The sequence below is a fragment of the Phyllostomus discolor genome, chromosome 12 (assembly GCF_004126475.2).
Source record: "Phyllostomus discolor isolate MPI-MPIP mPhyDis1 chromosome 12, mPhyDis1.pri.v3, whole genome shotgun sequence".
Classification (NCBI taxonomy): Eukaryota; Metazoa; Chordata; class Mammalia; order Chiroptera; family Phyllostomidae; genus Phyllostomus; species Phyllostomus discolor.
The window spans coordinates 63,937,324-63,963,682 of record NC_040914.2 but is presented as its reverse complement, the minus strand read 5'-3'; the positions used below and the strand labels follow the sequence as shown (position 1 = coordinate 63,963,682).

Below are 26,359 nucleotides of genomic sequence, written 5' to 3'. Positions count from 1 at the left end.
TTTTTGACCTGTGGGACTAAGCCGGTATCATAGTAAGTAGCGGAAGAAAAATGGCAGACATACCTGAACAGTGGGGAATCCCGACAAACTTGGTGACATCCATTCTTTGCCTCATGTCCGGGGTGGTCCCCCTCCAGCCCAAGGTGCCACACAGTTTCCCCCTTTGTGTGGCCTCTGTTTTGCTTGGGAGCAGGGCTTTGGTGCACAGCCTTGGGTGCCCTGATTTCAGCTTCTTCTCCTCTATCTCGCACTTCAGCTTCTTGTTTTCCTGTTGCAGGTGGACCATTACATTGTGGAGGTGGCTGGGGAGGGAGAGGGAAGGAAGGGCTGGTGGGTGTTTGGTATGCTCCAGCTACTGGCTCCCCACTGGAAAGGACAGATAAAGGCCCCACAAGAAGGAGGGCCATGGATGTCTGGTTCCTTCCGGGCTAGTGCTTTCACACATGTTCTGTGGGAATGGATGCCTGTGTGTGTTCCCTGGAAGAGGCCCAGACCTGGGGTCAGGGTAGACTCCTGACCCGCTGAGTCATTTCAGCTCTCGCTCCGTGTTCTCGTCTTTAGATGGGGACAACTGAGTTTGACGAATGATGGAAGTGTGATTGGAAGAGCCAGAAGGCTGTCACAAACCACTCTGATCACAAGTGCTTGGTTTCTCGTGGCCGTGCCTCAGAAACACTCTCACCCGGCTCTGATGCTGAAGTCCAAGTTCTTTCACATCCCTTTGCTGAAGGATTGAAAGCACAGGGATCCGGCTCTGTGGAGAGCTTGGGCAGATAACTTATCCCCATTCTACAGACGAGAAAACAGTGGCTGTGATGTACACAAGGGGGGAAGGCACCTCAGCATATCCCCGGGGCTCAACCAATGGCAGCTATTCATGCCAATAGTTATATTTCTCCAAATCAGCGTTGAGGGCAGTGGGGACAGTGGCTCTGGAACCAAACTTCCCAAGTTGGGATGCTGGCTCTGCCACTTACTAGTTGTGCGGCCACGGGCAAGTCCCTTAGCCTCTGATTTCCTCTTTCCTCCACCATAGACGGCGACTGTAACTGCCCCTAACTGGTGAGGTCTCGTGAAAGTTAAATAAGTTAATACCAGTAGAGTACCTAGCACAGGACCTCACATGTGTACGTAATAAATATTAGTGGAGCTACTGTTATTATTCAAAGATAGCTTTCCTTCAAAAAGGCTCAAGCCCACTCAAGAATGAAACAGAACTACTTGGAACGTGGCACAATGTAAGAAAAAGCCTGATACCCTCAGATTCTGACAATTTTTCTTTTAGTTGAACCCTTTCAGAAAGTATTTTTGTCCTAGTAAAAACTTTCATGTTTTTTTTTTTTTTTTGTCCTAAAGAAAATCAGTAATTCATTCACAGTTTCTTCTCTGGCCACATGCTTTGCCCTCCTGTTCTCCATAAACCCAGCCAGAGTTGAAGACATGCCCTCCTTTGTCGACCCTCAAGTCGTCACCACATTCTGCATGTCCTGGGCTTGCAGGTGGGCTTGTCCTTGGCAAGCCCCCCTTCCCTGGCTTGCTGCCCCTCTCACTGGTCCACTCCTGTCAGCATCCCCAATGGCCTCTCTGTTCCCACCTCCCTATTCCAACGATCTTATCCTTGCTTTCAACTCAGCCACCCCTCTTTAGGTCAAGGCCGGGAGCTGAGCTTTCCACGGGTGGGTTCCAGGTGTGCTGAGATACCTCTACCCTTGGTGCAGGGGATGGAGCAGCTGCTGATTGGTCAGCTTTGTCAAAGCAACCCCATCCCAGACCCTCCCGGTGTGCCAAACAAATGCGGTCATTTTCTAAGTGCTCTCTGACGGAAGATTGGGAAGCACTGCCCCAGAGCTTGTCATTACCTATTGCTATACCGCCTTTGACATCTCAGTTTTAGACATCCGTATCTTTGCCTCTACTCCTGAACTTCCCACAGTCCTCTCCTACCACATTCTCTGCTGACCCAGCTTTGACCATGAAAGGGAAGCAAGGCCACAGGGGAGGGGAGGGCAACAAATGGAAGGAACGAGGTCCCCAAATGACCACGTGGGACAGAGGAACCCCACCAACCTGGACCTCTCACGTCCTAGAAGTGTTCCTTCATTTGGAAATCTCTGTTAGAGCAGCTTGGCCCCTACCCTAACTACTACAGTCTTCTTTCAGTGCCCATGACCTCTGAGAATCATAGAAAATTACAGCGGGAAGGCACATGGAGACTATCGACGCCCTTGTATTGTTGTTGAGGGAGTTATGGCCCAAAGAGGCGAGGTGATGTGTCCAAGGTCACACAGATGTGGATAGGACTCGGAGTTTTTCCAAAGTCCCAGGCCTTTCCCGGGGTATTCGCATGCATCCAGTGATAAAGCCACCCTGGCTCCTGCCTGATCCTTTTCCTCGGGGCCCAAGCAACAGCAGGGTGGTGTGGGATGACTTACTCCTTTTCACCAGTCAGCTTGGCGATATATTTGACCTGTTCACGGAGCTTGTTTCCTAATTGCTCATTGGCGATCCTGTAATAAAATCCACAAGAGAAAAACAGTTCCCAGACCCCTGTGAACAAGACCACGGGCTGGCTAAATGGGACAATGGGTGTTCTCAGCAGGGCTTCTGCTGGGCCCCGGGCCTCTGCTCATCACCCAGTCCCCAGAGCTGGAGCTCCTGCCAGCTGGCGATTAAGAGGACTCTCCATACTCAACTCCTGTGCAAATTCCCTGTGATCCCAGGTGGGTTCCAGGGATCCAGGCAGTGAAAGTGGACACTGAGTTGGGAGAGTTACTCCATTTCTAAGTCAGCTGGGCTTTCTAGCTCATCCCCAGCTCCTGGGTGTGTGTTGGGACGGGATCAGCTTCCCAGAAGGGCTCTATGTGATACTGTTCTTTGGCATACATATGGGTCCCTCAGTTCAGCCCAGGCCTTGAAACCCTGCTTTACGTTTTCCTCCCTTACTTACTTCTGATCTTTGGCCCATTGCTCCATGTTGGTCATAATCTGATCATTCTCTCGGCGCAGCCTACAGGGGTCTTTGGGTGCAGACCGCGGGGGCAAGCAACAGGTCTTTGGTACAAGAAGAAAATGGGATAGTAAGGGGTGGGAGCACAGGCCTGTCCGCTCCCTACTCCCGATTCAGGCCTCTTCTCTCCTCCTGGGGGAAGAAACGCTGACTCTGCCGTCCAGCCCCGAGGCCAGAGTTGGAACGGCCACAGCAGGACTCCGCCTCCAGCAGAGCAGACCGCACCCACACAAGGTGACACCTCTGAGCAGGCGGTGTGTATGTAGAGACAGGGTGGATTTGTATATTTACAGTAACGATTTTCAGGCCAAAGACATTAATGAAAGTGGCTTGTTCTAAAAGAGCAGTATGTTAAGTCAGTTTTTCAATATGGGAGAAAAAAATATCTTGAGGAGGAGATGCCTTTTTTCTAACTAGAGCAAAGGCCCTGTGGCCACCCCTGGGTATCCTGCGGCTTCCTGCCCTGAATTTCATGGCTCAGGGTGCTGGGCATGGGGCACACCTGAGATCTCTTAGCTGACTCCACAGTACGGTAGATAAAAGTGCTAGGATGGGCTTGGAGGGGAAGTGCCTAGTGGATTATCTGAGTCAGGGGTGACTGGTATGCCTGGCAGGAAGATGTTTGGGTTCAGACAGGTGCTGTGGGCCTGGAGCACCTAGACCCTGCTTTGTATGGAATAGAACAGGTGTTCTTTCCTTGTTCCCAGTCACTTCTACCCCCACCAAGTGCTACCTGGCATCCAGACGGTCGTGCGATGTGCTGGCAGGGACTGGGAAGGAGTGCCCGGAAGCCGAGGAGTACCTACCTCCTTCTCATCAGCAAGGAGGCTCTCTTTCAGGGTGGCCATTTCCTCCTGGAAGGCCCGAAGCTGCTCTTCTTTAGCGGCCAGCATCTTGAGGTCACTTTGGTGCTGCTTCTGCCACTGCAGCACTTGGCAGCTCATCTCCTCCAGCTTCTTGTCGAAGGCATGCACCTGCTCAGAAAGGCAAAGTGAGGAGGAGACCCTAGCTTGCTGCCCTGACTCCAGAGGATCCGTAATGAGGCCGGAGGGCTCTTTCTCATCTTTCAGATTCATTAGGGAGTATTTTCTTTCTAGTGGCCAGCAGAGGGCACCCATGCTCTGAGTGTTGCTTCTATGCCCTAAGCTCACAGGGCCAAACAAGGGGAGGGAACCCATTAGCTAAAGGGAATGGTTCGATGCTAAATAGTTCTGGGTGCTAGAGGAGACCTTGGGGACCTCCAGCAGGAAGACAGCCTGAGCCCCAGACTGCCCCTCACCTCTAGCTCACTCTCCTGATGGAAGCCTTGAAGTTTTTTTAATTCCATGTTGAGTTTTTTCATCCTCTCCTCATAAGCCAGGATTTCTTCTTCCAGCTGAACTTTCCTATCTTGGGCCTGTGTCAAGTTTCGGTGCAGGCTCTTGGTCTCTGATATCGTATGATTGAGCTTTCGGTAAAGACAAAGGGGATGAGAGTGGCTGCCAGAGCCCTTTGGCCTTCTCTGCTGAGCTTTGAATGGAGAAGGGTTCTGATCCCTCCCTGTCCTCTGCTCAGGGTGGCACAGACACCCTGTCACTTTCCTAGTGTCCCGGAGACAGTGGGAAATGACAGTGGTTGGTTTTCTGCCTCCTCATGTTCCCTCCCCTATTTCTTCTCTTTTCAGTCCTATAAACTGGTCTGCCAGGAATGATCAGCACAGGGCATGAATTTTGCTGATAATCTGGGTTCTGTGAAAACCTCCCCCCTGGGATCACCCATGGGCAGAAAGATCTGTTACATCTGCCTCCACCTTTGCTCCCCTCAGCCCTCCCCAAAACCCTCACTAAGAAGCAGGCCTTCTCTGGACAGACATCCCAGCTCATGCAAGGGTTTGCAGACAGTTTTGGTGACAGCCAGTAGTATAGGAAATGGACTCCTTTGCCTTTCCCCCTGCTAGGACATTTATTTCTTTGTCCCCAAACAACCCTGGACACAGGACGTGGCCAACCTTTTCGAGAGCTTGTGTCAGGTCATCTTGGCAGGCAGCTGACTTCCGGGATAATTCCTCATAGGCTTCTTTACTGACCATGGTCTGGAGATAGTACTTCTCTTTCTGTATAGCCTTGTCTAGCTGGGCCTGCAGACTCGCTAAAGCATCCTTCTGAACGGCAACCTTCAGGGAGGGGGAATATCATGGCCAAGGTTCATGGCTATAGAGGCATTCTGAGTGTCTACAGGAAACGGACAAGCACTGGGCTCTCCTTCCCGTATGTGATAATGCTCCAACTCCACCTCATTGTTGTAAAAGGAAGAGCTGCCTCTCCAGGCTCTTCTGCTGTCCTCTCCCCATGGTTCAACCTTCTAGCTCCATCTCCCCCCAATACAAGGACTACTGGCAGTACTGGGTCATCATGGGTCAAGTACATGGGAAGTCCCTTTTGCAGACTCTGCAGCCTTTGATAAAGATCTGGAATCCAATTCTAGGGTGGGAGACGTGCTACAGTATCTCAGTTGTGTGCATTATACCTCACTTTGTTCTTGACATTATCCATTGGATTTGTTGCACCATGAAAGATGGGCTGTGCATGCTTTCTTCATCGCTCTATACCACCATTTACAGCTCAGGGCATGTCACATAATAGGTGCTCAGTTAATATTAAATAATTGTTTTGGACCGAGGGAAATATTGCAAATCAGAGCTGCATTAAACCCATAGTTTTGGCAGAAGTGTATTTAAAAACTAAAGCCTGTGTCTTAAACTTAGTGATGAGTATTCATGCTAGTTAAAAGGAATTGAGATGTGGAGTTAGAGGATCTGTGTTGAGGTCCTGGTTCTGTCATTTACTTAATCTCTCAAGTCCCAGTTTATTCTGCAAATTGGGATACTTTCAACTGCTTCATAGAGATTTTGTGATGATCAAATGAGACATGAAAAGGGCTTTTTAAGTATAAATACTACACAGCTGTGAGTTATGATCATGAAGGTGCTAAGGAATCAGTCATCTTATTATACACTTTAGGTACAGGACGGAGATCTACACCTAAGTCTGGAAGCAGGAGAGAGACCTTAGAAATTCATATACTTTACTTCGGTTTTTTTGGGTATTCTAGTACACCTGCATTCTCCATGTGGCCACACGCATAGTAACGTACTCTTTTGGGTTTTCTTCAGTAACTGGTCAGTGCTTGAAGTTTATTATTTTTTTTTCAAATGGTATTTTGAGTATCTTTGACCTTAGGGATTAGTATATTTCTGTCCCTATGTTAACGTGTCTGGGGTGGGGGTGAAACTAATCCTAAAGATGGGATAAGTTGGTCTTCTGGGAATAAAAGTACGCTGTTCCTGGGGACTTCTGAAAAACATGGAGTCACCAGGTCTGCACAGCAAACCAGGGGAGTCATGGGAAATATCACAGTTCACCATAGGTGCTTGATAATTGGTGGCTGAATCGAGAAATGTCATCATAGAAGTGAGATACTAAAAATAAGGGTGGCAAAAAAATCACAATGATGCTTAGAAACTAAAGTGGAAGGTTTATCTTCAATTTCTCAAACATGAGTGGTTTATCTTGGAAAAAGATACTAAAAACACAGAATCAAGGAGTTTTACTAAAAGTTCTCATAAAGGTCTATTCTCTCCTTGCCAAAGGCATTAGACCCAGATGGTTTTACAGGTGAGTTACACTAAATCACTCTTGATTCCTTACTTCCTCTCACATTCGTCCTGTCAGCTAGTCTGACCAATTCTACTGCCAAAGCACATCCTGAATTTGCTATCTTCTGTCTTCGGTGACACAACTCTAGCTTAGATAGCAATAGCCTCCCCACTGGTTTCCTCACTTCCACACCTATCCCTCTCCCCAATCCATTTCGACACATCAAAGTTATATTTTGAAAACTTAAGTCAGATCAAATCACCTCCCCTGCCCCTTGAGGAAATTTCATCAATATCTATTGATTGTTCTTAGAATAAAACACCAAATTTTTTAACAGTCCACAATGTCTGCCCCCACATATTTCTCTGCTCTCATCTATACCATTATCCTCCTTGATTGCTACACTATAGTCATATTGGCCTTATTTCATTTCTTAGAACGTTCCAAGGAGTGACTGAAAGAGGGGTACATGATACACAGTGAGCATTTATACTTGGAATACAAGGGCGGGCCAAAGTTAGGATCAATTAATTTTATTCACCACATTACAGGGAATCCTACTAGAACATAAATTCCATTAATATTAAAAGGAAGAAAAGGAAGCTGCTGTTGAACACTACACTGTAAGTACTGTCTAATGCAATGAGGCAAGAAAAATAAAAGATTATAAAGGTTTAGAAAATTGTTGCTTGCAAATGATCTTAGCATAACTTAGAAAATCCATGAGAAGCAACTAAAAAACCATTTCTTCTTATAAATGGGTTTGGTAAAATGTCCAAATACAGAATAAATATATAAAAATAAATTATCTTTATTATTGTTAACAGTAATTAATTATAAAATGTGGTAGAAAACATCCTAGAATCAAGGACGTGAAAAGAATCTCTATATTGCCTGGACTTCAGATGGGAAATTTTAGAATTGAGATATAGAATATTGATGAAATAAAAATATGTTTTAGAATGCACAACTAAGCCTCTTTCTAATGGCTATTTCAATTGATTCATAATTGGGGCATGCTTTTATTTTAAAAAGATTTTATTTATTTATATTTAGAGAGAGGGGAAGGGAGGGAGAAAGAAAGAAAGTGAGAGAAACATCAATGTGTGGTTGCCTGTCATGCTCCCCCTTACTGGGGACCTGGCCAGCAACCCAGGCATGTGTCCTGACTGGGCATTGAATTGGTGATCCTTTGGTTTGTAGGCTGGCACTCAATCTACTGAGCCACACTAGCCAGGGTGGGGCATGCTTTTAAAAAGCGGAAGGGGTGTACACACACACACAAAACCCTCTAGCCTCCTGATTCCCACCAAAGGAATTCTGAACTTAGTGCTTTTACTTCCTCATTTACATGACTTAGTGCTTTTACTTCCACATTTACATGACTATCTTTCTTTCGGCAAATGCACTGACAAACCTCTATTAAATACTTAAGTAGTATCCCCTTTTTGCAGAGAGGTTCCTCAAGGATTTGAGTGACTTAGCACTCAACTCTGGATCACAGCAGAGATTTATATCTCTGGAGGAAAAAACTCCAGAGTCAGGAGTTTCTCTGCTATCTAATATGGTAGACACTAGTCACATGAGGCTATTTACATTTAAATAAAACTAAAATTAGTTAGTATTAAAATTATAAATTCAGTTCCTGAGTTATACTAAGCCATATTCCAAGCACTCAACAGCCACACATGGCTGGTGGATATACTATTAGACAGCTGTAATTTAAGCTGTAATTAAGCTGTACTGGGCAGAGCTATTCGTAGAATAGTCATAGCATTTTAAGGTTAACTTTTTTCTTTTTTATATTGTGAAGGAATCGGAGCTGCTGGTTTCTCATTTGTAACCCAAGAGACCACCTATTAAGAAGCTCAATTTGTTTCTTGCCCGGAAAGATGGAATGTATTCAGCTGGGGAAAACATTGCCATTCATGAGGGGGAAAGGGGTTTGATGCTAGGCTCAGATGAACCATGTTTGAATGCTGGTCCATCCCATCCTTACTAATTAATCACTTTAAGCCATAGCCTTTCTTTTTTCGGTAAACTGGAGATCATAGTAATGCATATCTTCTTGGGAGTAAAGCAGACGGAAGGCATGTAAAGGACTTATGTAGACAATTAATAAATGATGACTGAACTGAAGCGCAGTGCCTCGCACATGTTAGATGCATTTACTCCTTTCTGTCATCTTTATTGTGTAATGAAATTTATGTGTAATGAAAAACAGCCATCTCCCCTTCCACCCTGTTTTTGTGCTTTGGTGTTATTTTTGGAAGTGTTCCTCAGCAAATTGCCCCAGACAATGGATTCACTTAACTCTGGTCTCAGATGCAACATTGGAGGACTTGATGTCAAAGCCCAAATAGTCTGGGAGTTCCACCAGATGTTTTTAAATAAGACCTTCCACATGTGGATGGAACAGTTCTTTGGTTGAGCAACTGGATGCTTAAGGGGCACCCTACTTGAAGGAGGGGAGAGGAGCTGCAGGTATCACAGGGTGCACATGGGCGCAGCATTTCTGTGGTGGGGGAAGAGCTAGGAGCTGATTTCAGGTCAAGGTTCACAGGGTTCAAGTTTCTCACCCCCTTGGGGTTTCTGTCTGCTCACCTCATTACTGGGGTTTCTGTCCACTCACCTCATTATTCAGCTCTTGGATGGTTTTCTGGGAGGAGTTGTATTTGCTGACAGAGGTCTCTAGTTGTGTAGAATGCTGCTTAAACAGTAGTTTGAGATTCTCATTTTCTTCCTCCAAATTTCGCAATGTTTCTTTTGACTGTTCCCCAATTAAAGAACAAAGACCAGAAAAGAGCTGTTACCCTCAGACTCCTTTAGAGCCCCATTCCTCCTTCCCTCACCCACAGCTCCACTCTGCACCCTATGTTATCTCAGGCCTTCTCTCTCCTCCCCACTTGCCTTTCCCACTTTCCCTCCCTTCTCTCCTGAAGTCTGAGCACCCACAGCCTCTGTATCCCACCACAGTCTGCCTGGGCTCGTGTCTGGTCCTGTATTTATGACTCTGACTCTCCAAGATTCTCCTTCTCACCGTCTTTTCCTTCTTTCTTTCTTCCAGTTGCAATGACTCAATCTCTACCTCCATCAGCTTCTCCTTTTCTTTGCTCTTTTTCAACTGTTCCCGTTTCTCCTCTAGTAACCTTGTTAATTCCTTAAGCTCCTCCTCTTGAGTGCTTTTGATGGAGGTTAGCTCCCTGTGCTGAGAAAATAAAGGCTGACCTGAAAGACCTTGGACTGTATATTTTTGGAGAAACAAACAAACTGAGACAATGGTACCCAGGGAATAGCTGAAATAAATATGAGAGCAACTCCTTGGTTATTTAGCATGTGTGATAAAAAAAAATTCCCTCTCATGTTCAGCAACATTGCCCCAGATTTTTAATTTGTTCATTTAGATATACCAGTTTATTTTGTTTACAGATCCAGTTTCAACAGCATCAACCTTCTCTCCCACTTACCACATCTTTCCACATAAAACCCTTTTGAATAAAGTTTAAAGAATCTGAGAAAAACATAAAGAGAATAATTCAGAGGTCAAAGACTTTAATTGACAAGGATAGCTTTTGAATCCCAGAAAAAAACCACATTGTCCTTTGACTCTTTTTAAGCTTAGCCCTTGCAAATGCTTATTGCTGGCCATACGAACTGGAGCTGACTGGCTGGCTTTGCATTCAAACACAAATTCCGGACAATCTGTTCACCATGGATTGGTGGCAGCATCTTTTCAAATAAAGATTAATTTATTTAACATTAAGCAGAGCCAATGCTTCAGCTGGCTGCCTATTTGCCCTTCATACCTGGTGCTGAAGGAGTTTTATATGATCTTGCAGTTCATTCATTTTCATATCCTGCTCATTCACTGTCTTCTGAAGCTGCTTCTTTTCCTTGTCTGAATTTTCAAGCTTCTTCAGGACCTCAGAGAGTTCTGATGTCAGCTCCTCTATCCGTTTCCTAAAGCCAAATGGCAACAATAGGAGGATGCACTTCGGTGTCTGTGTTGGGGGCCTGTGACCTAGCCTCATGGGGCTTGCTATCCCAGTCCTGGGCAGCTGCCCACAATGTCCTGGCTGGCTCATAGGGAGAAAGACTCTCTCTGGAGGTGAACCTGTGGTACCTGTTTGGTGTAAGTTCCTCTTCAGCCATCAAGGAATCCTTCTGCAGCTTCTGAAGTGCTCTCTGAAGCTCCTGGATGGTGTCTTCCTTCTGCTTCTCTGAGAGAATGCAGCTTTGCAGTTTCCTCTGGGAATCCTCCAGGTCATTCTTTGCATTGGTGGCCTCTTCTTTGTACTGGGCTGCTTGCTGAGCTGCAGAAGACAGGAGACAAGCTAGGGGCATGACCATGCGAGAGGGAGTATGTGTGAAGATCAGATTCTTGAATCAGGCCAGTTAAAAAGTCTGTTCCTTTATTGTGTGACCTACTTCAATCTCCAATCTGTCCTCATTTCTCTCCATTTCATTATCACTCCTAAGGAGCTCTGTTAAATTATCTGTCTTCAACTACCCTCCAGCTGCGGTCTCCTTCTCGGCTAAAATTAAACTAATTGATAGCAATTGCTCAGTGTACCCTATGCAACTCATCCAGTCATTAGGGGTGCATCCTGGCCCCTTCTGGAGTTTAGAGTCTAGTGAGGGAGCCATACTGGCCCACTTGATATAGAGACCATGGTGATGTTAAACTTGCAATGCCAGTCAACTCAGGAAGCAAGATCAATGTAAGAACAGTTGGGGTTGGACTCACAGAGGAAAAGGGGCTGAGCTATACCTTAGAAGGGAATTCTAGATGGGGGGACTGTTAGAGTAAATGCTTGATAAGGGAATAGAGAAGTCATGTGAGAAGAAGGGAAGAGATGGGTTTAATTGGAAAGGAATCTGGATAGGAGTTCTGGGAGATAGCGCTAAGTAAGTGCATGGACTAGAGGAGGATTTGAAGGACTATGAATGCCTTAAAGGTTTGGAGCTGATTTTGTGGGCTCTTGAGCAGGGACCTGGCATAAAGGAAAGAACACTTTAGGAACATTGGAATAAATTAGAATGGAGAAAGAATTCCTACAGTATCATTTAGCCTGTGTCCTTGCCTTGACTGGGTACAAGGGAAAAACACCCAAAGGAGTTGCTTATTGGAGTTTCTCTAAGCCCACTGTATCCCCACATCCAGTGGTTTCTACCATCATTTCTACTTTAAACTTTGCTCTCCTCTCCATTTTTTTCCAGCCTGAAATGCTGGAAGAAAGGTGGTGTCACTACACAAATAATTCTAGACCTTGTAAGAAGGAAGAAAAAAATTTTGATGCAGGGAAGAGGACAGGTTCAGTTTTGGGGATGCTGAGTTAGAGGGGAAGGTGGGTCGCCCAGGTGCAGGTAGTCTCTGAAGCCAAGACTGACCACAGGCGTGAAATCAGGACCAGGGCTCCAGGTTTTAGAGTCATCTGCAGAGAAATGCAGCTCCGAGGAGGGGAGGTGCTCACTAAAGAATGAGTGTAGATGGAGATGAGAAAAGCAGGAGGGCAGAGCCTTAGGGATGAATGATTCTGTCAGAACAGAGGGAAACAATGATGATATTTCTGGGACTTGTGTCTCCAAAGCTAAGAAACACTTGTTGAGGTATGGAGGCTGACAGCATAGATACACAGAGTCAGAGGAGGGTAAGGAAGGGAGCCAAGCTTTAGAACTTTTACTTTCCCCGCACATTTCTATACAATGTAAAATAAAGAGGAAGATGAAATGCTGCACGAGCTAGAGAAGAAACTGACACAGGTTCAGACAACCCTCCCAAAACAAAGAGATGGAGTGGGAGAAGCAGCAGCTAATGACAACAGAACTTGAAACTGTCCAGTTCAGTGGTTCCTGGCATACTCACAGAGGTGAGCAACCATCGCCAATATGTAATTCCAGAACACTTTCATTGCCCCATGTCCAGGGCAAGAAGTTGTTGGTGACCTCCAAGAAAGCAGTGTTAGCAGAGGAACAAGGATACAACCCATAGTGTTGTATCCTTGGTATCCATAGTAGAGAATTTTTGGAGAGAATAAAAAAGGAGAGAGTGTCAAAAACCAGGGAAGGGAGAGAGAAAATGTGTGACAAAGGTTCTGCAGAAGATGGGGAGGAGTGTGGTGCAAACAAACAGAGCACAGAACCCTCCCCGTGGCAGAGAAGGGAGAGGATCTCTGTCGGAACCGCTGAGGGAACAGTGGGCAGCTCACTTTCCCAAACTGAGCATCTGCTATGTGGTGAAGGTTCCAGAGGGGTGGTGAGGTTGAGGGTGAGTGGAGGAGTACAAGAGGTGGTTGTAGCTGCTGAGATGTGAGGTGAGATCATGGGAAGATTTGAAGTGAGAAAGTGAGGAGGTGGAGGGGGCGGCTGTGTACAGAGAGAAAAGGGCTGCTCCGGCCCCATGTGTCGGAAGTGTGGTGGGGACAGCACTTGCCGGGCCCTCACCAGCCAGCTTCTGCTGCTGTTGGGCATCTTCGAGATGGTCCTTCAGCTTCTGGATCTCAGTGCGCAGGGCCTCACACTCCTCCTTGCTCTTATCCTGATTCGCCTCCTGGATGGCGATTTCGAGTTCTGTTGTGATTAGATGCTGCTTCTCCCACTCCATCTCTTTTTTCAGGAGGGTTGTCTGAACCTGTGTCAGTTCCTTCTCTAGCTCGTGCAGCATTTCATCTTTCTCTTGGAGGAGCTGAGGAAAGCAAAGTGTTAATGCTAATAAAGGCCAGAACAGAGGCAGGGCAGTCAGCCAGAGATTATTCTGAGCCCTCTCACAGTCACCGTCTTCTCTTGCCTGGATATTGCAATAGCCCCCTACATTAGCTCCTGCTTCACCTCAGCTTGTTCTCACTGCAGCAGCCAGAGGGGGTCTCTAAAATTGCAAGACAAATCCTGTATACCTCTGCTCAAACCTTCCACTGGCTCCACCTCACTTAGAGAAAGGCCTCCCAGGATGCTCGTGATCTGATTCTTGGCTACCCCATCCCTCTCTGCTTCAGCTGGTCTCCTGGAACACCCTATGTGAACTCCCACTATAGGGCTTTTGTACTTGCTATTCCCTCTGCCTGGAATATTCTTCCTCAAGACCTTTGCCTGGGTAGCTCCCTTACTTCAAATCTCTTTCCAAATGTCACCCTGTCAAAGAGGCCTTCCCTGACCAACCTGTGTCAAACAGCCACGAAGCTATCTTAGGAATTTATCAGTATCTGACATTGTATGACATATTGTGTTATTCATTATCTGTCTGCCCACACTAGAATGTAGGCTCTGTAAGAGTAGGGATATTGCATGTTTTATTATATTCTTTTAAAAATTAAATTTATTGGGGTGACACTGGTTGATAAAGTTTTATAAGTTTCAGGTGTACAATTCTGTAATATTCGTAGTGACTAGAACAGTGCTTGGCATATCTTAGGAGCTCAAAAATATTTGTGGGATGAATATATGAATGACTCAGAGCTGTTTATCCAAACCCCTTGCTTCGTGTTGACATCTTGTCCAACTGCCTCTATTTTGACTGATGGATCACCTCTGTACCTTGAAACAGGAGGTGGGAATGACCAGTCAATCAAGAACTGGATAATTTCTACTAGCTCTGATGGAAAATTTAGAGTTGGATAGCACTGACTCCAAAAGCTTGCATTAGTTTCACAACTTTTCTGTCCTTGGTTTCATTCCTAGGCTTTTCTAGGACCTTCCTTTATGTTGGCAACTATCGATCTTCTAGTACATACCTCCATTAATACTTTCAAACTGCCCGATCTACGTATTCTAAAATATTTGTAATTTTAAAGTTGAAATTCACTTCATATTCTTAATGAGGCTACACATTATTATTTTTAAACATGTAATTAATTTATTTTTAGAGAGGCGGCAGGGAGGGAGAAAGAGAAGGAGAGAAACATCAATATGCAGTTGCCTCTCATGTGCTCCCTACTGGGGACCTGGCCTGCAGGCCAGGCAGGTGCCCTGACTGGGAATCAAACCAGCAACCCTTAGGTTCGCAGGCTGGCACTCAATCTACTGAGCCACACCAGCCAGGGCTACACATTATTTTGTAGTATCTTTCTGCTATCAACCACGAACAAAAGCATAAGGGAACAACATAAGTGTGTTGCAACTCTCTACCTTGCAGGGCTGGGGAAAAAACCTCTTCTAGAGTCAACATATCTATTAAGGTCCCTGGATCGGGCTATTTTATTTATTTATTATGTGCTATGAGAACTACCAAAGAGATTAAGTACTCAGAATCGTCTGTGGGCCTCCAGAACCCACAGTCCTGTTGCACATATGTTGATGCTCTTCACATAGTTGAAGCTATCACAGTAGGTGCAGAACTGCTGAACCTGCTCCATCTGGCCAAGGCTGGGCCTCACACCTGCCTTATTGGCAGTTCCAACTAGAGAGCACTTGGTCTTACTGCCTTACCGTGTCTTTCTTCAAACCCAGCTTTTGGGTCTCAATTAACTGCATCTGCAGCTCCTGCAGCCGGTGCTGCAGGATCATCACCTCCTTGTCCTTCCTCTCCAAATGGGCAGATGTCTCCTCCCGTAGCCCGTGCAGGTCCAGCTCCAACTTCATCATTTCTACAGTGGCATGACACAGAGTACTCTTGCTTAGAGGCAGGTTCCAACTTCCTTCTGGATCCCTGCCCCTCCATGCCACAACCACCAGCCCACCGTGTACCCTTCATGATGTTTTTCTTTTGTTCTGACACAGCCTCGAGCTCCATGCGCAAGTCCTTCACAAGGTTCTGGTATTCCTCCACATGCAGGCACTGGCTGTCCTTCTGGTCCTGTAGGTGCTTCAAGACCTGGGCACACAGAAGGAGAGCAGGGCAGGGTGAGAACAAGGGGGAAGAATGCTTTCCAAAATTCTGAATGTCCAGAATGTCCAGGCAAATCCGTGGGGTGCAAAGTTGACTAGTGGTTGCCAGGGGTGGCAGTGGGGCATGGGGGAATTGGGAGTGACTCCTCATGGATACAGGTTTCTTTCTGGAGTGATGAAAATGTTCTGGAATTAGTGGTGATGTTGCCCAACTCTGTGAATATACTAAAAGCCACTGATTGCACACTGTAAATGGGATATTTTATGGTCTGTCAATTACATAGCCATTAAAAAAATTAAAAAAGGGATATGGCAGACTTCTCACACTCACATTGAATGTGCACAAAAGAAGCCACTTCTTCTTCCTTGCAACAATCAATGTCATTGATGGAGTGCCTACTGTGTGCCAGGGACTGTCCTAAGTGCTGCAAACAGTGCAGACATAAATCCTTGCCCCCATGGAGCTGACCTTCCGGTAGGGTGAGACAGACAAAGAGCATATAAGTAGTGACTTATACAGTAGAAACATTAAAAATTGGTAATTGCTGTGGAAGAAACAGAACAGTAAGAGGGGAGTGGAGTTGATGGGGCAGGGGCAGGGGCAGGTATGTGGGGTTGCAATATTAAATGGGATGGATCGGTTGGCCTCCCTGATAAGGTGGCCTCTATGCAGGGACTTGCTGGAGGCATCTGAGGGAAGAGCTTTGTAGCCAGCGACTAGGCCCCAGAGAGGGAATTTGGAGGAGACTGTGTGGTTACAGCGGAAGGAGTAAAGACGAGAGTAGCAGGAGATGAGGTGAGGAAGTTGGGTCGGTCATGGCTTATAGTCTCTTGGCAAGAACTTTGGCTTCTACCCTGAAGGAGAGGGAAATGGGCTGTAACCAAGAGAAGGCAGGAGCATGAATCCATGGCTAAGGAGGAGCAATTAAGTGTCTGGGCATCAAGGGAGGCTGGGAGGAGCTAGTTAGGTGATTTCAGTGCTGACAGTGAGTGTGGCATGAAGATGGGACAGCTGGAGAAATGCAGGGCAGTCTCCACATGACTCAGGTGGGCATTGCAGGGACTCAAAGTCCCAGTATATGCCAGGCCAGTGGAGCAGGGAGAGGGCTGCTGGTATTAACTGAGATGTAAATGGTTTCATTCCTAATAGAATCTAACATGAATCTATCACACTAACATGAAGGCTTTGGATAGGATACAAAAAATGGCTGGGGAAGGTATATTCTGTTTCTTGAGAAAGTCTGTATCACTTTTTTAAAATAGAGTGTCAAAAGAGGAATTAGTGTTTAGTGGATATGGTTTTAGTTTTGCAGGATGAAAAAGTTCTAGAGATTTGTCACACATCTATGTTAATACAGTTAACATGGATGAGCTACACACTTAAAAGTGGTTAAGATGGTAAATTTAATGTTGTGTTTTTTTAAACCACTTTAAAAATGAAATAGTAAGAAAGAAATAAAGACATTTTTCAGACAAAAATGAAAAAGGAGTGTTATGAAATCTTGCTGTAGGTAGGATGTGAATAACATGGAACTGACCTTTAAAATAAATATTGACAGATGTCCACGGAGGAAACTCCAAAGTTTAATATTGATCCCTCATTCATTCAAACTTTCTGGGATCAGAAAGACTTTGCTCCTCTGCCAGAGAACCCCTTGGAGAGCTATAGGTGCTGTTTGCTCTCTCTGCCACCCCTGTTGCTCCTATTTCACCATCAGCAGGCTGCCCTCACATGCCCACAGCATGGCCTCAGGTGGCCAGCTTTGCCTTGTACGTCAGGTTCAGGCATGACTCACCTAGGAGAGGACCTAACCTCGTCTTGACTACTGGTTGGTCAAATCTTGCTATTTGTTTACATGGCTTAAATGCTTATACAGTATGAGAATCTACTTTTGAGATGCCTTTAAATTTTGATAACATCAGGTTTTAAAGAAAGTGAATGAATTTGAATTAATAATCTTCCCTAAATTTGCTACTTTTCAACTCCAACCAGAAACTAGAAGGCTGGAATGGTCCTTCTGAATCCAGCAAGCCAAAAGGAGTCTCTATCTTGTGTAGGTGCACTGTTGGAACTGCGTAAAGGGACAGGAGCAATTCCAAAATTCAATTCCAAAATCCAATGCTGGCGGACATACTTGTTGGGACTTGGATACATTATATACAGTATCCATGGAGCAGGGCCAACCAAGACTACACAGAGAGAAAATATAACATAAAAATTAAAAATAAGCAGGAAAACCCAGAATCAAACCCAAATTGGATGACCCACCAGGCACAAATAAGCAAAAGTTTTCCCACCTTTTTGATGTCTTCACAATCTTCTGAAGAGCTAGGAGGATGTCGGTGGGTGGCTGTATAAGAAGCAAAGTCTGCTTGTAATTTTATCAAAGCCTCTTCACGCTCTAGAACCTGCAATTGAACACAGGTCAGTTATGCTGCATGATCAATGCAATGTCTTTATTACTACTACTATTTTAGCAGGGTGTTCCTTTTATCATCCTAAGTCTGTCTTAGCATTGTATAATTAATCATGCGCTTCCTGTGGGGTTGGTATGAGGAAGGAATTATGTTCTGAATCTTACATCAAGGTTCACTAAGGCATAGACAATGATTTGTTCTGAGTTTGTCAGTGGACACATTTTGGACTCCCTCCTGAACCTCTGTGTGGCCCACTTTGTTAAGCAGATGAAGGTCCTTTGGAGGCTGTGAAATTAGGAAAGATGCACCTAATCTACCAGAAGATGTTGTTCAAAGTTCAAGAATTAAAGAGGGAAGTTGTTTTTTTGGAATGAACAAATGTGTATGTATATTTTTTAAATTAAAAAACATGAAACATTTTGAAAAGTATATTTTATTGATTATGCTATTATAGTTGTCCCATTTTTCTCTCCCCTTTATTCTCTCCCTGCCACCAGCATCCCTCCCCCAGCTTAGTTCATGTCTATAGGTCGTACATATAAGTTCTTTGGCTTCCCGATTTCCCATACTCTTCTTAGCCTCTGTCTATTTTGTACCTACCATTTATGCTTCTTCCCTGTACCTTTTCTCCCATTCTCCTCCTCCCCTCCTTGCTAATATCCCTCCATGTGATCTCCATTTCTATGATCCTGTTCCTGTTCTAGTGGTTTGCTAAGTTTGTTGTTTTTTTAGGTTGTTTGATAGTTGTGAGTTTGTTGTCATTTTACTGTTCATATTATTGATCTTCTTTTTCTCAGATAAGCCCCTTTAACATTTCCTATAATAAGGGCTTGGTGATGGTGAACTCCTTTAACTTGACCTTATCTGGGAAGCACTTTATCTGCACTTCCATTCTAAATGATAGCTTTGCTGGATAGAGTCATCTTGGATGGAGGTCCTTGCCTTTCATGACTTGGAATACTTCTTTCCAGCCCCTTCTTGCCTGCAAGATTTCTTTTGAGAAGTCAGCTGATAGTCTTATGGGAACTTCTCTGTAGGTAACTGTCTCCTTTTCTCTTGCTGCTTTGAAGATTCTCTCATCTTTAATCTTGGGTAACTTAATAATGATGTGCCTTGGTGTGTGCTTCCTTGGGTCCAACTTCTTGGGGACTCTTTGAGCTTCCTGGAGTTCCTGGAAGTCTATTTCCTTTGACAGATTGGGGAATTTCTTCTTCATTATTTTTTCAAATAAGTTTCCAATTTCTTGCTCTGCCTCTTCTCCTTCTGGCTCCCCTATGATTCAGATGTTGGAATGTTTTAACAGAGGTTCCTATGCCTCTCCTCATTTTTTTGAATTCTTGTTTCTTCATTCTGTTCTGGTTGAATGTTTATTTCTTCCTTCTTGTCCAAACCATTGATTTGAGTCCTCTTCACTGTTGGTTCCCTGTGAAATATTTTTCTTTATTTCACTTTGTATAGCCTTCACTTTTCCCTCTATTTTGCAACCATACTCAACCATTTCTGTGAGCATACTGATTACTAGTATTTTGAACTCTGCATCTGATAGGTTGACTATCTCTTCATCACTTAGTTCTGTTTTTGGAGCTTTGATCTGTTGTTTCATTTGAACTATATTACTTTGCCTTGATGCACCTGTTACATTGTAAGGGGCAGAGCCTTATGTATTCACCAGGGGGTGCAACCCATGTCACTACTTGTGGCACTGTATGTGGGGGAGGGGTCTGACAGGGAACAATGGCTCTTGCTTGGTTTTCAGTCACTTTGCCCCCTACCCACAAGCAAATTGGGCCCTTTTGTTGCTGATTCCTGGGTGGGTGGGTTTGTACATTCTAGGACCCTGTGGGTCTCTCCAACTAATTCTCCTGTGAGGCTGGGAGTTTTTCCCGCTGCCACAGCCCCCAAAGTTTTTACAGCCAGAGATTTTTGTAGCTTTCTTTTCCTGTGCTGGAACCCTGGATGGCGTAGTCTCACTCCCCATTTCTTCCCCCCTGGTTTATCCACATGCAAATGCTGGACTGCCAGCTGCTGCCTTGCCCACCTGGTTCTCCAGGCACTGCTGTGCCACACATCCTCTCCGCCCTGGCTGCCTGTGTCCTGACTGCCTGTGTCCGCCCCTCCTACTGGTCTGGATGAATGTTTCTTCTTTAACTCCTTGTTTGTCGAACTTCCATAAAGTTCGACTTTCTGGCAGTTCTGGTAATTTTTTAAAAAAAATTTTTTGTTGTCCTTCTTTTGGTTGTGTGAGGAGGTAAAGTGTATCTGCCTATGCCTTGATCTTGGCCAGGAGTTGAAATTTTTGTTGTTTGTTGAGAATAATTCAAATAAAACCCAAGCATTGGTAACAAGAATTAAAAATTTCCTTTCCATTTATTCTTTCCCTCTTTCATTTCCCCTAAGGGGGAGGGGACACAATGGGTAATTTCCAGTTTATACTTCTATATCGTGATTAAAGGAATTGAAAAACAAAAGTGGAACTACACATAAGATTCTGCAACTTATTCTCAACAATATATCACAAGCATTCTTCCATGTGCCCTTATAGATTGGCTTAATCTATTTGCTTGGCTCATACTATTCCACAATATACCCATAGCTCTTTAACCATCTCCCAATCTCTTTAACCCTTTCCCTCTTGATGGGCACTTAGGTTGTTGTGTGAAAGATTTAAGTTTCTTTATGATCTTGAACTACGTGTGGTGGGGAGGATGCATACCATGGAGAATATAAATAAAATAAGAGGCAGAGGCAAATTTATTTAAGACACTGAGGAGTGTTGGTGAAAAAGATTACTTTAGGTGACTCTTTTACCCTCCTTTCTTTTCTCTTTTGGGTCTCAGAAAAGTGTTCTAGAAGTAGGCACTTACCAAAGCATTACTGCAGGCTAGCTTATTCCGAAGTTCCTGGATCAGATCATCCTGTTCAGAGACCTTTTGCCAGACTTCAGACAGTCGTTTCAGAGTTTCTTGATGCTCTTGAATCATGCAGGGAGAAGTGTATATGCGCACCTTTGAATGATCACCCTTGCTTTCAGGTTCCTGGGATATTTAAAAATAGTGGGTGGTTTTGGTTATAATTATTGTATTAAGAATGCTGTGATCATGAAAAATCTCTAGACCTCTACTCTAAAAGCTTATGGTCATATATGTGAATCACAACTTTCTTAACAAAAGAAAAATCAACAAGCATCTACACATGGTATGAAGTTTAAACAGCTCATGAGAGAATAATGACAAGTCAGTCTTCTTCCATCTTGGCCCTCAGGTCCCCTCCTCCATCACAGTCCTTGTTACCAGTCTTTTGGGTATCTCTTCAGAAATATATGTGATATATAATCCCTGAATTTTTTGCCTACACAAATGAAAGTCTTTTATACAGTATCGTAACTTATGTTTTCACCTGACAATTTATTTAGGTATTTTCTGCTTTGTTGCTTATAGATCAATCTTCTTTTAAAATTAATTTCAAATTGAACAATACAGGTATATAGTATGTTTTTAAAATTTGTAATGTTACAATTTCTCTTTGAACACCTCCTCTAAGCCTATACTCATTGCATTCTCCAGAGATGACCATTTGCACATAACCTCCTAGAACTTTACCTATATATTTACATACATACAAATGAAACTGTAGAGTGCAGATATTATATTGTCTGTTAAAAACTTAAAAATAGATTTTTTTCACTTAACAAGATGTTTTAGAAATTTATCCATGTAAGTACATGTGCTTCTATCTTGTTCTGTTAAATTCCTTTTAAATGTGTTTATCTAGTCTCCTACTAATGGGAATATACTGTATTTTGCCATTTATAATGTGTATCCATGTTTTTGGTCCAAGCTTTCAGGGAAAACATCTTCTGTTTTAATTCAATTTTTTATGTGTTTACATTCATTAACAAAACCAACTATTGTATTCCAGAGCATTATTTTATATGTGAGTATCATTATTGTTTTCTAGAGTTATACTTTTAATGCATAAACATTAATAAATTAAAAACCTTTATATAGATGTGGAATTAGTACTACTCACGAATAATGCACATCCTTATTTTTCCCTGAAAAATTTGGGCAAACAAGTGTGTGTTACACATTGCAAAATATGGTAGGTTTTTGGACAGTTTCTTTTTCCTAAAACAAACCTGAAATATTTTGGCATATAAATCTTTGAATTCCCTTCCTGTATATGTGTAGATTAAATTAATAGAAGTAGGACTGCTAGAACATTCTTAAAACTTTGGTAGATATTACACAACTGTTCTTGTAATAAATTGTACCAATTGACATTCTCATCAATTTGTGTATGCCTGTTCTCCTACAACCATTTTTTAAATGTCTTTTCCCAGATCATCTGAAGTCACACATGAAGATTACTACCTGCTCATTGGTCTGTACTAATAATAGGGTGAACTGATGCAGATAATCAACAAAAGAGCAAAGAGTTCTAGTTCATATGGTAGGTCCTTTCTCCATTAAACTAATTTCCCTAACTAGGCTTTTTTTGGGCAAAGTTAGAAACAGTACATGTTCACTGAGCATGAAAGTTGCCCATGAGCAAGCTCTAGGAGGGTGAGTCAGAAGTCTAAAATTGACCATAAATAATGTTCTTATAAATAATTTAGTGCATAAGTGGGCAGAGGATTGAAAAACAGTAAAAAAGTTAAGAAACAGGGAGAAGCTATCTACAGGCTCCAATATTTCCTTAATACTATATGATTAAAAGTAAAAATTAATTTACAGTAACAAGCAAAAATTTTCTGAGCTGCAGAAAAATGTACATTTTCAAATGCAAAGGATCAATTAAGTGCTGAGAGCCTTAATGAAAAGTAAATTAAAAAGTCCTGAGCCTAAAAGCTTTCAGAATTCAAAGACAAAACAAGTAACTTAAAAAAATGACAAATAGACTGAGATCTAAAAATTTCTTTTTAACGCTGCATGGTAAAAGACAACACAATAATATCGTCAGTGATTTATAGGCAGGTGTTGAAAATTTGTATACCCAGACAAACTAGCATTAAAGAATGATAGTAAAATAAATCTTATTCAGACATGGAAATATTGAGAAATTTTATCACCCACAAGTCTTTCTGGAGGAATTAATAGGAAATTATTACAACAAAAGGAAAAATATAAAAATGCAGAAGAGGTGGAGCATACTGCTGAGTAATGAGAAAAGTTGGTTTTCTTTGTAATCTTAAGGAACTATATGTTATATAAATAGATATAACATTTATATGTTATATAAATAGTTCTAGAGAGTTAGAAAAATAAAAGCTTTCTAACTCATATAGGGCAGCATAATCTAGGCTCCAATGATATAAGAGCACAAAATTTGAAAACATCAAACTAATCTAATTTCTGAAAATGATGCAAAAAGTAAATTTTTTTCTCTTTTTCCCCTAATTTTATTTTAATCATTGTTCAAGTACAGTTTTCTGTCCTTTACTGCCATCCCAGCCCACACACCCCTCCCTTCCCACCTCCCTCCGATTTCTAGCTCCCCCTAGTTTTTGTCCATGTGTTCTTTATATTTGTTCCTGTAAATCCTTCCCATTCTCCCCTGAAATTCCCACCCCTCTCCCCTCTGGTCACTGTCAGCCTATTCTCTATTTCAGTGTCTTTAGCTATATTTTGCTTGTTTGTTTGTTTGTGGTTAACAAATTTAGTATAGCAGTGATTATAATATAATGATGTATCACATTATTATTAAAATAATAATGTCATGATCAAGTAGGATTGAATCCAGGGACTAAGGATTATTCTATAAATGAAAATCTATTAGTGTAATCCACTTCATTAAAGGAAAAAACTCTATAATTACCTCAAAAGATGCTAACAAAAACTTCATATTAAATTCAACATGCACTCCTGATAAAATCATTGTATAGACAGTCATACTTTCAACTTGAAAAGAGATATTAACAAGCTGCCAAGAACAGACAGTATATTTAATGGTGAAACACTACAAAACATTTAATTTAAAGTATCAAGGCAGGGATGCTACAATGTTATAATATTCTAGAGGTCCTGGTCAGTGAAGTAAGATGAAAAATAAGCATAACAACAGTGATCCTGAAAAGGGAGAACAAAGTTAGAGGAATCACATTACCTAATATCAAACTATACTACAAGGCCATGGTAATCAAAACAGCATTGTACTGGCATAAAAACAGACACATAAATCAATGGAACAGAATAGAGAGCCCAAAAATAAATCCACATCTTTTAGCTAATTAATAATTCGACAGAGGAAGCAAGCACGTACAATGGACTAATGATAGTTTATTCATTAAATGGTGTTGGTAAAATTGAACAGATACATTCAGAAAAATAAAACTAGACCACCTTCTTACACCACACATGAAAGTAAATTCAAAATGGATTAAAGATTCAAATATTAGACACGAAAACATAAAAATCCTAGAAAAAATATAGGCAGTAAATCTCAGGCATTGCTCATAACAATATTTTATCAAATATATCTTCCCAGGCAAGGGAAACAAAAGAAAAAAATAAACAAATGGGACTACATCAAACTAAAATGTCTTTTGTACGGCAAAGGAGACCATCAACAAAATAAAAGACAACCCATAGAATGGGAGAACATATTCACCAGTACATCTGATAAGGGGTTAATATCCAAAATCTATAAGGAACTTACAAAACTCAACACCCAAAAATCAAACAACGCAATTAAAAAATGGGCAAAGGCTCTGAACAGGCACTTGTTCAAAGAGGACACACAGATGGCCAATAGACATCGGAAAAGATGCTCAATGTCACTAATCATCGAAGAAATGCACATTAAAACCACAATGAGATATCACCTCATTCACCTGTCAGAATGACTATCATCAATAAATTAACACACAACAAGTGCTGGCGAGGATATAGAGAAAAGGACGCTGTTTTGTACTGTTGGTGGGAATGCAGACTGGTGCAGCCACTGTGGAAGGCAGTATGGAGATACCTCAACAAATTAAAAATGGATCTGCTTTTTGACCCAGCAATCCCACTTCTGGGAATATATCCAAAGGAACCCAAAACACTAACTCAAAAGAACATAAGCACCCCTATGTTCATTGCAACATTATTTACAATCACCAAGATTTGAAAGCAGCCCAAGTGTCCAACAGTAAATGAGTGGATAAAACATCTATGGCACATTTACATAATGGAATACTGCTCAACTGTAAAAAGAGAAAATTTTACCCTTTGCAATAGTATGGATGGACCTGGAGAACATTATATTAAGTGAAATAAGCCAGTCAGGGAAAGACAAATACCATATGATTTCACATATATGTGGAATCTAATGACCAAACTGAACTAACAGCAAAATAGAGATAGACTCATAGATGGAGAGCAGGATGACAGCTATTGGTGGCGTGAGGTGTAGAGGGTGGAGGGATTCAGCAAAATGAAAAAGGACTCTCGGACATGGACACAGTGTGGTGATTGCAGGGGGGAGGGAGTACAAGGGGGTTAAAGGGTAATGGAAAAATACAATAAAATTAAAAAAATAAATAAATCACACAGAACTCAATATTTAAAAAAGAAAAGAAAAATAAGTTGTACAAATGTTGAAAAGAAAGGCAATCTGGAGAAATCCAGGAGAGTCAACTGAAAATCTAATAAGAGAGCTCAGTAAGGTGGCAGGATAAGGGTTTTCCTTTATATCAGTAATAATTAGTAAAGAAATAAGGGTATAAAAGATCTCATTCATACAACCAATAGAACTATATCTAGAAATAAACATTGCAGGAAATAGGTGAGATATATAAAGAAAAGTATAAAATCTTCCTGAGGAATACAAAAGAAAATTTAATAAAAATGGAAGCATATGGTTCATAGGGTATGCTAATTTTCCCCAAATTAACATATAATTTGAAATTAGGTCAACATAAATCTAAATTTTACCTAGAAAAGGTGTACAAAAATGGCCAAGGAACAGAGAAGTAGGGTCTGCCCTAAAAAGGCTATCATATCAATACATGTCACTTTTTTGGTCACTAAATAACTTTTACTCTGGTGCAGGAACTGGCAAGAGATAAAAGAAAATAAAGTGTCCAGACAGAGCCATGGGTACAGAAGACCTGGTCATTATACTGGGTTGGTACTTCATTGTAGGAGAAGGATGAGATATTCAGTAAGTAGATTTGGGACAACTGGAGATCCATTTTGATAAACATAAAATTATAGCCTTATCTCATGTATACATGAGAAACAAACAAACAAACAAACAAACAATAATAAAGTTTCCAGATGGACTACAGATAAAAACATAAAAATACAAAATTATGAAAGAACTAAAAGAAAATATAAGACAATCTTTTACAATCGTGGGGGTAGAGAAAGCCTTCCTAAAGTAAGACATACAACCTACAATCTATGAAGAAGGATGGAGTTTCAATTCCATAAAGATTAAAAATGTCTCTATGGTGAAAAATACCATTTATAAAATGAAAAACTACCAACTAGGA

General features: G+C 42.3%; 1 protein-coding gene across 1 annotated transcript in view; it reads right to left on the bottom strand.

The window, feature by feature from the left end:
• Positions 1-26,359, bottom strand: part of PMFBP1 (polyamine modulated factor 1 binding protein 1) — a 52,318-nt gene that overhangs the window by 1,628 nt on the left and 24,331 nt on the right. The window contains exons 6-20 of the mRNA XM_028501914.2: positions 20,745-20,915; positions 17,761-17,871; positions 15,322-15,448; positions 15,064-15,221; positions 13,087-13,327; positions 10,766-10,955; positions 10,449-10,602; positions 9,683-9,850; positions 9,275-9,412; positions 4,995-5,159; positions 4,287-4,454; positions 3,814-3,981; positions 2,948-3,051; positions 2,433-2,507; positions 64-302 (exon numbers count right to left, since the gene is read on the bottom strand). Of these exons, the coding sequence (XP_028357715.1) occupies positions 64-302; positions 2,433-2,507; positions 2,948-3,051; positions 3,814-3,981; positions 4,287-4,454; positions 4,995-5,159; positions 9,275-9,412; positions 9,683-9,850; positions 10,449-10,602; positions 10,766-10,955; positions 13,087-13,327; positions 15,064-15,221; positions 15,322-15,448; positions 17,761-17,871; positions 20,745-20,915 (2,377 nt within the window). The remainder of the gene's footprint in view (positions 1-63; positions 303-2,432; positions 2,508-2,947; positions 3,052-3,813; positions 3,982-4,286; positions 4,455-4,994; positions 5,160-9,274; positions 9,413-9,682; positions 9,851-10,448; positions 10,603-10,765; positions 10,956-13,086; positions 13,328-15,063; positions 15,222-15,321; positions 15,449-17,760; positions 17,872-20,744; positions 20,916-26,359) is intronic.